This window comes from Phascolarctos cinereus, unplaced genomic scaffold (genome assembly GCF_003287225.1).
Source record: "Phascolarctos cinereus isolate Bilbo 61053 unplaced genomic scaffold, phaCin_HiC Scaffold_2;HRSCAF=192, whole genome shotgun sequence".
Classification (NCBI taxonomy): Eukaryota; Metazoa; Chordata; class Mammalia; order Diprotodontia; family Phascolarctidae; genus Phascolarctos; species Phascolarctos cinereus.
The window spans coordinates 323,167,635-323,180,262 of NW_027555625.1; the positions used below are offsets into that span (position 1 = coordinate 323,167,635).

Consider the following 12,628-nt stretch of genomic DNA (forward strand, 5'->3'; position numbering starts at 1 on the left):
AAATATAATTGTAGCACCTCATCTTGCACTGTGTGGACAGACTCTCAAAATCCTCAGGCTGATATATGTTAATAAATCCCCTAAATTTTCACTTTTTCCTTCTTAATTGGACACTCATATACCTGTGCCTGTAAATCAGACTGTAATGATTTCAATTTCGTTCACTGGAGCTCAGGAGACAGCCCAAGTTGATCTGTGGTGTGCTTATGAGCTCCCACCCCAGATCTGCCTTTATTAAAGGAATCCTGGAGGAAATTTGTCAATCATCTTTTTTTTCCCCTCTCAATAAAGTTTTCTCCTTCTTTAAAACTCAGATGCACCTCCATTTCCTGAAGTAGTTTTCTTCCATACTTTTTTTTTTTGCTTGTGTAATACTTGCTAAATTCAAGTCTGAAACAACAGAAAAGGAATAGAAATTCTCCCCAGGCTGAATGACTTTAAGAGGTCATTTAATTTATGTCCCTTCAACCAAACATCCAAATACCAAAGACAAGCTAGGGAAGGTACTTGTTAATCTGAGTATTTGGGACAATAAGTTATTTCTTTTCAACAAATGCATGTTCCAAGACAAACTACTAGAGGATTCTATTCTAATTCATTTTTTGAAAAGTTAAGTACCTTGTAGGTGCAAAGCATTCTGGGATGCATATAAACTAAAAATCAAACCCCCCCAAAAAGGACCCTGCCCTGAAAGGGTTTACATACTCAGGGGACACAAAGCATATAAACAAGTAAGTGACTATAAAGTAATCTGGAGAGGGACAGAATACTAATAATTGGGCAACCCAGTGGAAGAGCCTTGAAGGAAGCTAAAAATTCTAACAGCTAGAGATGAGGAAAAAATACATGTAGAGCAGCATGTTCGAGGTTGCAGAGACAGGAGATGGTATATTGGGTTTGGGGAACAAAAAGAGATCTAGTTTCTATAAAATGAAGAATGAATGAATGAGCCAGATCTCTGATTTCATCCCTGCAGGGAGTCTTCCATAAAGAAATTCCTTCTACCAATGGAAATAAGCAAGTCTTCTTTTATTAAAAGTGTTGGAGAATTTCCTAGGGAATCAAGAGGGTATGTAATTTGTCCAAGGTCACATAGCCAGTACAAATCAGAGATAGTTTTTGGAGGTAAATCATCCTGATTCTAAGCCCAGCTTTCTATACACCTGCCAAGTTGTCTCTGCATTAAGGATATCCATATGAAACAAATCTGTAGACGTAGGTTGATCATAAATGACTCTGAATGCTAAACATGGAAATTGGTATTTTATTTAGAGGAGAAAGAGCCTGTGAAGATACTTGAGCAAGGGTGGGGTGGGGATGGGGATTTCATGGGCAGACCCATGCTTTTGACAGCAATGTTATAGAGGAAGCTGAGGGTCTGAGACCAGAGCCCCTCGCATATAAAGATCATCTACATCCATTTGGAAATAGAGTCCCTGACAAAGGACTGTTGTTATTGTTTGGCCTTCATTCTCAAAGAGGACCATTACATCAGGGAGGTGATGCCATGAGTTACAAGTGAATTGGATTTAAGTGAGGCAGGGCTGTGCAAGGTCACCAGCCTCACTTTCTCCAGCAGAGCCATCTCAGTCCAGTGGCCAGATGTAGATTTGGACCCTGCCAAAGAATAGTGAGAGTGGGAAAGCCTGGTCAGAGATGACATGAATACCCTTTAACTACTGAGGGACCAAGCTAGGCTGGGTGGGGTTGAACAGGGAGGGCTGAGCTACTATAGTACTAAAAGGTTGAAGAATCCCTCACACCACTGTCAAAGTAACCAGATACAGCCAGAGTTCACTCTTGACACTAGAGAATTCTCTCATATTTCCCCTTTGAGTCCTGCCTGAGAAGCTGCCTTGAAAGATTCTTTAGACCCTCAGGCCAAGGCCTATCCCTCCCTCAGGCTTTCCTCTTTATTGGCTTCCCAGGGATTGACATAGTCTGCCTCAGTGAACCCTTACCTAGTCTTGTTAAACTCCAACTATCCAGACCGGCAATCTTGAGGCTATAATTGTCACCTTGCACCACTGCCTACCTATGCCTACTGCCTGCACCACTCATTGCATTCCTGGTCCACAAGGAGCCACCACAGCCTGGAAGGATGCACGTGTAAGTATCCATTCCTCCCCTAAATCGGTATTTCTGGCATCCTTTAGTTCTCCCTATTAACCTTCAGTTTCTGGCTGGCCAGGAAAGGAAATCATTTATTTTAATTTTTAAGCCTTTAAGCTCATTCTTCTAGATGAATTAATCCATCATGGAATCTAAACGTAAAGAGACAGAGGGAAGCATTTGCCCATCCACTCTTCAATTTAGGGTCTGATGATTTCATTGTTGTGGGTAATCCCTCCACCAACACAGATTGAAATGCTTCCATGGATTCACAGATGACCTTTATGAGTTGCTATGGTCATCAACTCATAGACAATCTCCTGGAAATGAGCTCTCCAGGTTCAGCCAAGTTGGAATCTGGCCAACAGGTGCTCTGGCAGTCAATGCACCTGTAATCAATGGACCTTTCCAGCTTGAGAAGAACCTACCAGCTCCTGTGTTCTGCTGGTAATAGTCTCCTAGAGCCCATGGGTCAGCTCAGTGAGGGAATGGAAGACTAAATTCTATACAGAAAAACTTCATTAACTGATTAGTCCATCAACCAGAAATAATATGCACCTACTGTGTGCATCAAACTGGGGATACAAAGAAAAAAATGAAAGTCCTCACCTTCAAGGAGCTTACATGTTATAGGAATTCATCAAAGGAAAACCCAAAGTGCAATATTGGCCTTGGACAAGATTCTTTGTCCCTTATTCCTACACAGTGGAGAACAATTGGATTAGTGAATATATCTTCTTTCATTCCTATAATTACAATCCAGACTTTTAAAGGTTAAGAACCTCACCCTTATTTGTTTGATGTTTCAATCACCCCTTACTCCCTAAAAGGGAATATATCATACTGTTACAAAATTGTTCGCTCAATTTTTGAGAATCTAATGATGCTTATTGATATTTCCTGGAGCACTACAAAGACACCAAGTCTTTACCAAGGCCCTCAGTGAGAGGCTGCTCATAGCTAGTCTATGTAATGAACCTCTCTGTTATAACAGCCTTTGAATCTCAAAGTCTTCATTGGCTTCTGTTACTCAGCAGGAAGAACATAGGAGACTTCCAAATGGAGGTAAGAGTTGGGTTTGTTTTTACTTCCAACATGCTGTGTCTTATTTCTCTTCTCCTGCCTATTTCTTCTTCTCTCTTTTGGCTATTTCACAGTCCTCAGCCATGACTCATCACTCCATCCTGACCACTAGCTCTTGTCCACTCAATGCAGTAATGCCATCCTCTCCTCAACGGAATCTTCAGCCTATGCCTATGCCTCTTATCTCTCATTGTCCATGGATCACCATAGAACAGGGGGTAGCAATCCCTGCTGGAGGCAGGATCAGTCTTCATTTGTGATCATGAGATTAGCCTATTGGAAAGACTGGGGAAGCTGACTCTTTCCCACATTTTGTTCTGGTGATAGAAAAATAAGAGGGATACACAGACTGTATCCTGGCCACCATTTGTACACAAAAAGAATTGACTGCCCTGTGTGTTCAGATTGAGTCTGCCACAGCTTGTGGGGATGCATCCTAAGCCTCACTGTGGGGACCATATCAAGATTAATACAAGGTCAAGCAACTTCTTCTGATGGTAGTAACAGATAGATCAGAATGACAGGGTGGGGAGCCAGACGCTGTTTGTGAGCACTCTGGTAGGAGCTGAATATTACATTCAAATCCCTGCTTGATTGATCTTTTAAATGATTCTGCACTTCTGTCACTTAAAAACCAATAACTCTTTGGAGACCTGAGGAAACCCACATTAAGGTAATACATTTCCATTGGGAAGCATTCTAGAAATAGATCAGGTAACATAGTGGGTGCAGCTGTAGCAATGAATAGATGGAGGCCCCAAATGTCAGGCCCTTCACGCGGCCGAGGTAGTGGGTCTCTCATTCACCTGTTCCTCTGGACAAGCTGAAATCTGACAGATTTGGCTTTCAATGAGAGGGACAATACCACAGGTGAGGAGAAAGGGTATCCTGGAACAGCGGCTTACCACATATACAAGAAGAAAGGTCAAAATGCAGAACAGCTGAAAAATGGTGGTGTACAGATACAAATTTTGGGCTGGACACTCTGGTTAGAACTTGGTGCCAATGAGGCCATGGGATTGAGCCTAGGGCCACAGACTGTATCCCTGGGCCTCACCACTGATTAACAAGTGTCAAGTGTCTCTCAAGGGGGTGCTTCTGGCCCAGGTGACCAACTCCAATCACAGAATTTTAGAATACCAGGGCCCTCCACTCCAACTCTCATTTTATAGATAAAAAAAATGGGGCCTAGCGAGGTTGTGAGAAACCCAAGGTGGTTGTGTTCAGTTGTGCCTGACTCTTCATGACCCCATGGACTATGCTGACCATGGGGTTTTCTTGGCAGAGATACTGTAGTGGTTTGCCATTTCCTTCTCCAATGGGTTAAGGCAAACAGAGGTTAAATGACTTTCCCAGAGTCATACAGCTAGTGAATGTCTGAGGCTGGATTTGAACTCAGGTCTTCTTGACTCCAGGCTTGGTGCTTTGTCCACTGAGCTACCTAGCTGCTTCTAGGCAAACAAAAAAGGTTGCATAGCCAGGAAGTAAATGAAGCCAGATTTGAACCGCAGTTTTCCTTACTCCTGGTCCAGTGCTCTAACCACTTAACCACCTAGCTGCTCCATCCTCAAGGTACTGAAGGACAGAACCACTACGATGCCATGATAACAATGCCATTTATTTAGTACTTCAAAATTTGCAAATTGCTTTACATCCATTATCTCATTTGAGCCCCCATAGCAACCCTGTAAAAAAGGTGATGTAGATTTTTTAAATCCCCTCATTAGAGAAGCAGAAATGGACGTTCAGAGAAAGCCTCTTAAGAACACTAGAGTGACTTCCTTGCAGTCACACAGGTAATGAATGTCAGAGGCAAGTCTCTTTACTAAAAATTTAGTGTTCTTTCTACTCTACCCAGCTGCTTCCCTGACATCACACTGTTCCCTCCCCCACCCCTCAGCCCATTTTACTCCAGTCGAATGGGAACAGCATTCACTAGTGGAAAGAGTCCTGGCTTTGTGATCAGAGATCTGCTAGTTGCTACCTGTGTAACCCTGGGAAAATCTGATTTCCTCACTGGGGCCCAGTTTCCTCCTCTATAGCTGATGAGGTTTAACTACATGATTTCCAACTTCCCTTCCGTGGGTCACACCCTCTATGACGCTCTGACACATGGAAATCTGACCAAGGCTTTGATAACTGGTTATCATGGTACCAGAAAGAACATTAAGTTGACCTTATTTTGGTTTGGGCCCATAGAGTCACAGCAAGCTGGACTCTCCCTTCAGCTTTTTAAGATGCGTCCCTGCTACTCTGATAATGAATTCAATTCAGCAAACATTTATTAAATGCCTATTATGATGAACTATGTTCAGCATTGGGGAGGTACAAAGATAAGGCCTTGCCCTCATGGCCCTTATAATCTTGTAGGAGAATATGCTACCTGTAGAAATAACAGCTGTGCAAAAGGGAAAACAGTAAATGCATAGAAGAAGCACAGGAGAACTTGATCTTATCAATGATAAGGGCTTTGCGTATTTCTTAATCTGGGTTCAACAAATCTTCTCTAAATTATTTCCCAGCAGCCTGAAATACTAACACCTACATTTGCATAGCATTATATAGTTCACAAAGCACCTTCACAAAGGAAGGAGGGAAAGGGAAAGAGGGAGAGAGAATTTTTTTACATGAGTGATTTCTCCTTCCTTCCTTCTCTACTTCCTCCCTCACACGCACTTATGCACAGCACTGTGTTTTTACAAAGGAGGTACAATATTTAGAGAAGTCTCGGTGCCTGCTCTCACAAATGTCTAGCCCGGTTGGGGCACAGAGAGGTACAAAACCAAACAACATTAACACACTTGAATGAGTACTGACCTTGGAGAGCTAAACTTGAAATCACGGATATTGAAACTTGACAGTGGCAATGACTACCGGTGTAACTTTAGTCAAGTCGCCCAACTTTTCTGTGCCCCAAGTTTCCACATCTGTAAAATGAGGCGGCTGAACCAGAGGACTCATCAGGTTTAAGGTCCAGCTCTTGACAGACCACCCTGGGATGCTGCGTCATTTCTGGTCTGAGGGGAGAGGTCGTTGCCAATAGCAGGGAAGGCCGCTTAGTCTTTACAACAGTCTCGCTCAGCAGGCAGAGGAGTTATTATCCCCATCTTACCAGTGAGCAAACAACGGCTCAAAGAAGCTTGCCCACTAGAAACTCTAAAAATTTACCCCTGCGCAGTTTGCTTCTCTTTCCCTAGTGGAAGCCATCCCCCAGATTAATGTTAAGATGATAATTACTTTTTTTTGGTCTGAACCTATGATTTCCTGGGAATTGTAAACTTGAGGAGTGTAAATTCCCTAAACTGCTGCTGACCAGCAACTTGTCTTCAAGTTCTGGCCATAGGGCACTGTCTGATCAATAATTTTTGTTCTTTTATAAATATTACCTCATTTGATCCTCACAACAACCCTGGGAGGTAAATGCTATTATTATCCTCATCTTACAGTTGAGACAACTGAGGCAGACATAGATTAAGTCATTTATCCAAGGTCACACAGCTCAAATCTGGCCTCAGACACTTAGTAGCTGTGTGACCTTGGCCAAGTCACTTATCACGTTTGCCTCAGTTTTCTCATCTGCAACATAAGCTGGGGAAAGAAATGCAAGCCACTCCAATATCTCTGCCAAGAAAATCCCAAATATATTCACAAAGAGTTGAACACAACTGAAAATGACTGAACAACAGTCACTTTAGGGCAATGCAAATCCAAGGCTTATTTATGTCAGGTCTGTTATACCTATCCAAATGACCCTAAACCTCAAAGCTACTAGGCTGGGTAGATATGTCCTCCTGACTTTGCTTCATAGCTTTTACCAAAGCTATAACTAGGATGGGGGACCATCCTCTGGTACTGAATTTAGAGGCTGTTAACAGCACATGCAGTCCTCCAGTAGTATACCAAGAACAGAACTGGGCACCTAGCTAGCAAGGATATTGAGTTAAATTAGGAAGTGTCCAGATTGCAGACCAGGATGCATTCCTTCTCAACTCATCCTGCTTCTTCCACCTCCTGAAGCCTCCCCAGCAGTGGTCTTTCACTGTTCTCTACTCATGATATGACAGTGTTTTAGTCCGTCTCACCTACCCCCATCCCTTACCCCTTCTGATGAGGCTACTTGTCAATTTGTGGAACTTTCCCTAGGATCATAAATTCTTAGTTACGGTTCTAGGCTCTAGTGTTGCAGGCAGAATGGAAGTGGGCGGGGGGGGGGGGGAAGATGGTAGTCTAGGGAGACAGTGTGAAGAAGCAGGTGGGACCCACAAGGAAATCTTGTGGTTTGATGGATAGGATTCTCAGAAAGCAAAACATAAAACAGCATAAAATGTGTTGTGAATGCCCAGTCACATGGTACATCATTACCAACATACACATCACTCATAATAACCATGGCTTAACAGTATCTCAACTTATCATCATTTGGGGCTTGGAGGTATCCAAGGGAACAGCTAAGAATTGCCCATGATTTGTGCTTTGTTTATTGGCCTTCTTATAATCTCTGTGCAGGGCTGTGATTTGGACCCTGGGGTGGAGGGAGGATAATGGAAGCCAATTAAAAAAAGCCACAAAGGCTGCTCTATTTAAATACACATTTCATTCAATGGTTCATCTTTTGCAAAGTCGGGGAGTAGGACAAATAATCTTCCTGCAACCCTATAATAGGCAGTATGGTATAGTGGTTAGAGAATCAGACTTGAATCAGAGCATCAGGAAAACCAGCATTCAAAACCTGCCTCTAATACCTATTTGCTGTATGAACAGGAGTGAATTACAATCTTTATGGGCCTCTGTGTCCTCCTTTTGAAAATGGGATTGAACCCTGTTTTCCAAAGGAATACACCATGGGAAAGTGCTTTGTAAACCTTGAAGTGCTTTACAGAAATGGTTTTGTGTTTTGAGCATATACAAGCAAATCCCTCAGCTTCCGTGCAGATGGGCATGGGGCTGGTGCTGTGGAGGGCACAGGTAACTCACGATGCAAGGCCAAGTACTGGATTTGTAGTCCAGGGAGCTGGGTTTGAATTCTGCCTCTACTACTCACTACTTGTGTTAACTTAGGAAAATCTCGCCTTTCCCTCTCTGGGGCCTCAGTTTCTTGTTTTTTTTTTTCTCAGTTTCTTTATCTGTAAAAGAAGAAAGTTGGGCTCTATGGCTTCTGAGGTTCCTTACTGCAGCAGTGTTAAACTCAAGTGGAAATCAGGGCCCACTAATTTGTAAATAAAGATCTCTGCAGGATGCATACTGACTTAGTTTTAAAATGCTATATTTTTTTTGTATTTTTATTATTTGTTAAATATTTTCCCAATTACATTTTAATCTGCTTTGGGGCACAATCAAGAGTAATGCAGACCAAAGCCATGTGTTTGACATCTCTGCCTAAGGCTCCTAATCCTGTTCCTAGAGCTAGGTTTCTTTCCTAGGAAGACTCCCTTAGGTGGATCTTCAAACCAGAGATAGATCCACTTAACAATCTCTGAACAGATGTAAATATTCAACAAGGATTTTTTTTTCCTGCCAGAATATACTGTTTCTCACTGGCATGGCCAGGAATGGAAGCATGCTTTTGTCTGAGAGAATGCCACCCCAGGTTCCCATTCCATGGATGTAAGCACAGGCTGCTGGGAGTAAAGGGCTCTTTCAAATCCTCCTGTGCACAGCCCACAGAGGCATGTCCTCAAGCCACAATTTTAAAAGAGGGCACAGACCTTGAACACCTTGTCTGGGCAGACTGACAAGAACACCGCAAGCTTTCCGTTCCCTGAAACTCTGGCTGGATCTGCCAGCTTCGTATCGTCACTGGTATTCACACCAGGCAGCATATGTGCCGTATGTTCTTTCTTTTCCTCACCTTTGTCCTTCATAAACACACTTTCCACTGACCTTGGTGCTTCAGACAAAGTGCCTGGGTGCATGGAGAGCTGACCTTGGATTCGGGAAGACTTAGGTTCAAATCTTGCCTCTGACCCATGTGTAACTATGGGTAAGTCAAAACCTCTCAATGCTTCTAGGCAATTCTCTAATACCACAAGTTACAACAAAGGTGCTGCCCTGCACTAGCAGAAGGAATTTCCTCACCTAGAAGTTCACCATATCAATGAAATCACAGGTAGGTGGCTCAGTGGATGGTCTATCCAGTGTCCCAGATGAACCTAGGGTCAAGAAGACCTGAATTCAAATCTAACTTCAGACACTTCCTAGTTATGTGACCCTGGGCAAGTCACTTAACCACTATCTGCCTCAATTTCTTTGCCTGTAAAACAATATTCAATAACAGGACCCACCTCCCTGGGGTGTTATAAGGATAAAATGCAATAGTATTTGTAAAGTGCTTTACAAACTTTAAAGCAAAGTTATTATCCATATCCCTAAACACATTTGCCATTGACCTGTACATTAGTATCCCCTGAATGTGTGACTCAGTGACTCTAGTACAGTGATGGTGTTGATTTTGCCTAGCCTGTGCTTATATTCTTATGCTAAATTCAACTGTGTTCCCTCTCTGGGCTGGGGGGTGCCACCACAAGTGTTTCCAGGGATCAGGCTGGTGAGGATCAAACTGAGCCAGCCTCGCTTCCTGGAGATAAGCTGAATTCCTCCCCCCTTCCCCCTAGGCCAACTCTTGCAGAATCAGAAGAGGTAAATTGCCAGAGGCAGAACCCTCTTCATTCCCTCCCTGAACTGAATCTCTCTTCCTTGACCTTTCTCCGTGGGGCTGGACAGTTTTCATCTGGCCAGGAAGCAGATTCTATGCCCTCACTTCTAGCTTTGCCCCATGCCATCGTCCTCCCTAGTTACGACCCTGGAGGCTGGCATTGTCCAGGATATGTCAGTGTCACTACTGCAGAGAAAAGAGAAATGTATGGGCCTAGAAGGAGGGGTGAAATCTGATATGCCCTCTGTCCTCCCCCCAACAGAGAATTAGAACTTCACCTGACAGGTGCACCCCGGGACCGTGCAGGCTTCAGCATGACAGTGATGGTTGTGTCTGTCTCATTCAAAGGTGAATCTGTGTCATACTCAGGCATTGAAGGAGCTGTGGAGAGAGGGGAGGGGAGCAGGTTGGGAGGAGAAGAGAAGGAGAGGAGTAGAGAAAGGGGGGAGGAGAGATGGGGAGAGAAGAGAAGGGAGGGGGGATAGAGGAGGGAGGGATAGGGGCAAGGAGAGGAAGGGAAGAGATGGAAAGGGGGGAGAGAGTGAGAGAGAGGGAAAAGAGGGAGAGAAGAAGGGAGGTAGGAAGAGAGAAGAAGGAGAGAGAGAGAGGGAGAGAAATCAGTAATTAGATACTAACCAAGAATAATCCTCACCTGTTTACTAGTTCTCATTGGGCTGAGGTAGACTAGGACTGTGGTTCTTAACCTGAAATCTGTGAGACACACACATGTGTATGTATGTATACATATGTGCATATACACACATGTATCTTAACTGAATTTCAGTATAATTGGTTCCCTTTGTTATCCTAAGTATCTTATTTTATGCATTTAAAAACATCATTCGCTAAGGAGTCCATAGGCTTCACCAGCCTGTGAAAGGATTCTACGGCACAGAAGTTAAGGACCCCTGTCTAAGGGGAAAGTACATTTGAAAAACTGGGCATTGAAAATTAAACCCAGCGGGATTCTCTTTTGGAAATGGAAGCAGTGATTTTGTGTCTGCTCACAGATTTGATGTGACACGGAGAGGGCACAGCTTTGGTTCCCCATTCTTTAGAAAGGGTATGTATCAATACTCATGAAGAACCATTTCTGAGATAGGTTTCCTTGCACAGACAGTGTGGAGTGAGAAGAGTGCTAGATTCAGAGTTGGAAGACTGAGGCTTGACTCCTGTTCCTACTTGTGTGACTATGGACAACGACTTAGCCTCTTGGGGATGTACCTTCTTCATTTATAAAATGACGGGATTGGGCTAGATGATCTCCAAGTTCCCTCCTGACTGTAGACCTTCTGATCCTATCACGTTTGTGATTTCATATAAGTTACTTCCTTCTTTAGTCTCAGTTTCCTTCTTTGTTAAACAAAGGAGGTGCAGCTCTAAATCCATGATCTCCCAATCATACATCCAACTTGGTCGTTCAAAGATTTGGCATCTAACCCAGATTCTTCCACATACTAGTGGTGTGACTCTGACCTTCTCCCATTTCTGACTCTCTTTCCTCCTTTGTAAGATGAAGGGCTTAGTCTAGATCAGGGGTGGGAAACCTGAGGCCTTCAGGCCACATGTGGCCCTCTAGGTCCTTGGATGTGGCTTATTGACTGAGTCCAAGTTTTACAGAACAAATCATTTGTCACATGTTACAATCCTATGTTTGGGGGGAAATTTCCACTGGATTTTAAGTCAGGAGGCCTAAGTTCAAATTCTGGATCTCCTACCTGCTACCTGTGTGACCCTGGGAAATTAATTTCTGTTTCTAGGGCTATATCCTTGGCTAGATTAGCCGGTCTATAACCACGTCATAATCTCTTAAAACATTCACTCCAAGCTTCCCTGGCTTATATGCCTGGACCTTCTTATAGGACTTAGGAAAGCTCAGGGAAGCCTCCAATCATCTAACTGTATCTTGCTAGAGGCTACCTCAGTGGCAGGGAGCCTCATGAGTTTTTTCTACCTTCCTTTTCCCAAGGGCTTAAAATAAAATCCGATGGACCTATACCAAACCAGAATACCCTGAGACACTTCCAGAATTCATCAGAATTCTCAAGGGGACTTTGGGTCTCCCAAAGAAAGAGACAGCCCATATTGGGGGGCAGGGCATAAGGAATGTTCTCCTTTTTAATCCCATTCTAGACACAAGCACGTCAGCCTCACGGATACTTATTGCTTGAGAAGTACAGGGGCATGCAGACCCTCAGGTACTCTATTTTAGTTCTGTACAAAGGTGGATGCTGGTTTCTGGTTCATCAGAAAGCTTTGCATTTGGCCTTCTCACAGAGATAGTGTCTTGGCTGTATAATTATCTATTATACAAGAAGATACTATTCCTGATTCACTCCCAGCAAGGCAAGAGATCTGAGCTGTTTTCATCCAACTATCTCTCCCTGTCTCTCCATGTACAAAGGCACAGACTGGGGAGCCTGCCAGCTGAAAGCAAAGGTTAATTGGCCAAACCCAGGGCCTTGGCCTCCCTAGCATGGCGGTTCCTAATCAGTAGGAATAACAATTCAACACTTAGGGAACTGAAGCCTTCATGTCCCTAACTTCACTACCAGGCTTTTGACCTTCCTGGTAAATTTGTTTTGATGCTTCCCTGTGAACACTGGGCCCAGAGGGGCTCGCAGGCATAGGATTTTCATATTTCATTAGGGGAACAGCTCAGTAAAGGAATCTCTGAAAAGCTACACTTAAATTAAAATCTCACAGGATTTAGACCTGAAAGAGATCTTCAAGATTGGATAGTCTGGCTGAGGACGTAGCACTAGAAACAGAAATGAATTC

The 12,628-nt window shown here is 43.5% G+C and overlaps 1 protein-coding gene across 9 annotated transcripts in view; it reads right to left on the bottom strand.

Annotated features, from left to right (window-relative positions):
* Positions 1 to 12,628, bottom strand: part of PTPRT (protein tyrosine phosphatase receptor type T) — a 1,323,147-nt gene that overhangs the window by 246,900 nt on the left and 1,063,619 nt on the right. For all 9 annotated transcript variants that reach the window (XM_020998700.2, XM_020998699.2, XM_020998698.2 and 6 more), the window contains one exon: positions 10,126 to 10,228. In XM_020998700.2, coding sequence (XP_020854359.1) covers positions 10,126 to 10,228 — 103 coding nt within the window. The remainder of the gene's footprint in view (positions 1 to 10,125; positions 10,229 to 12,628) is intronic.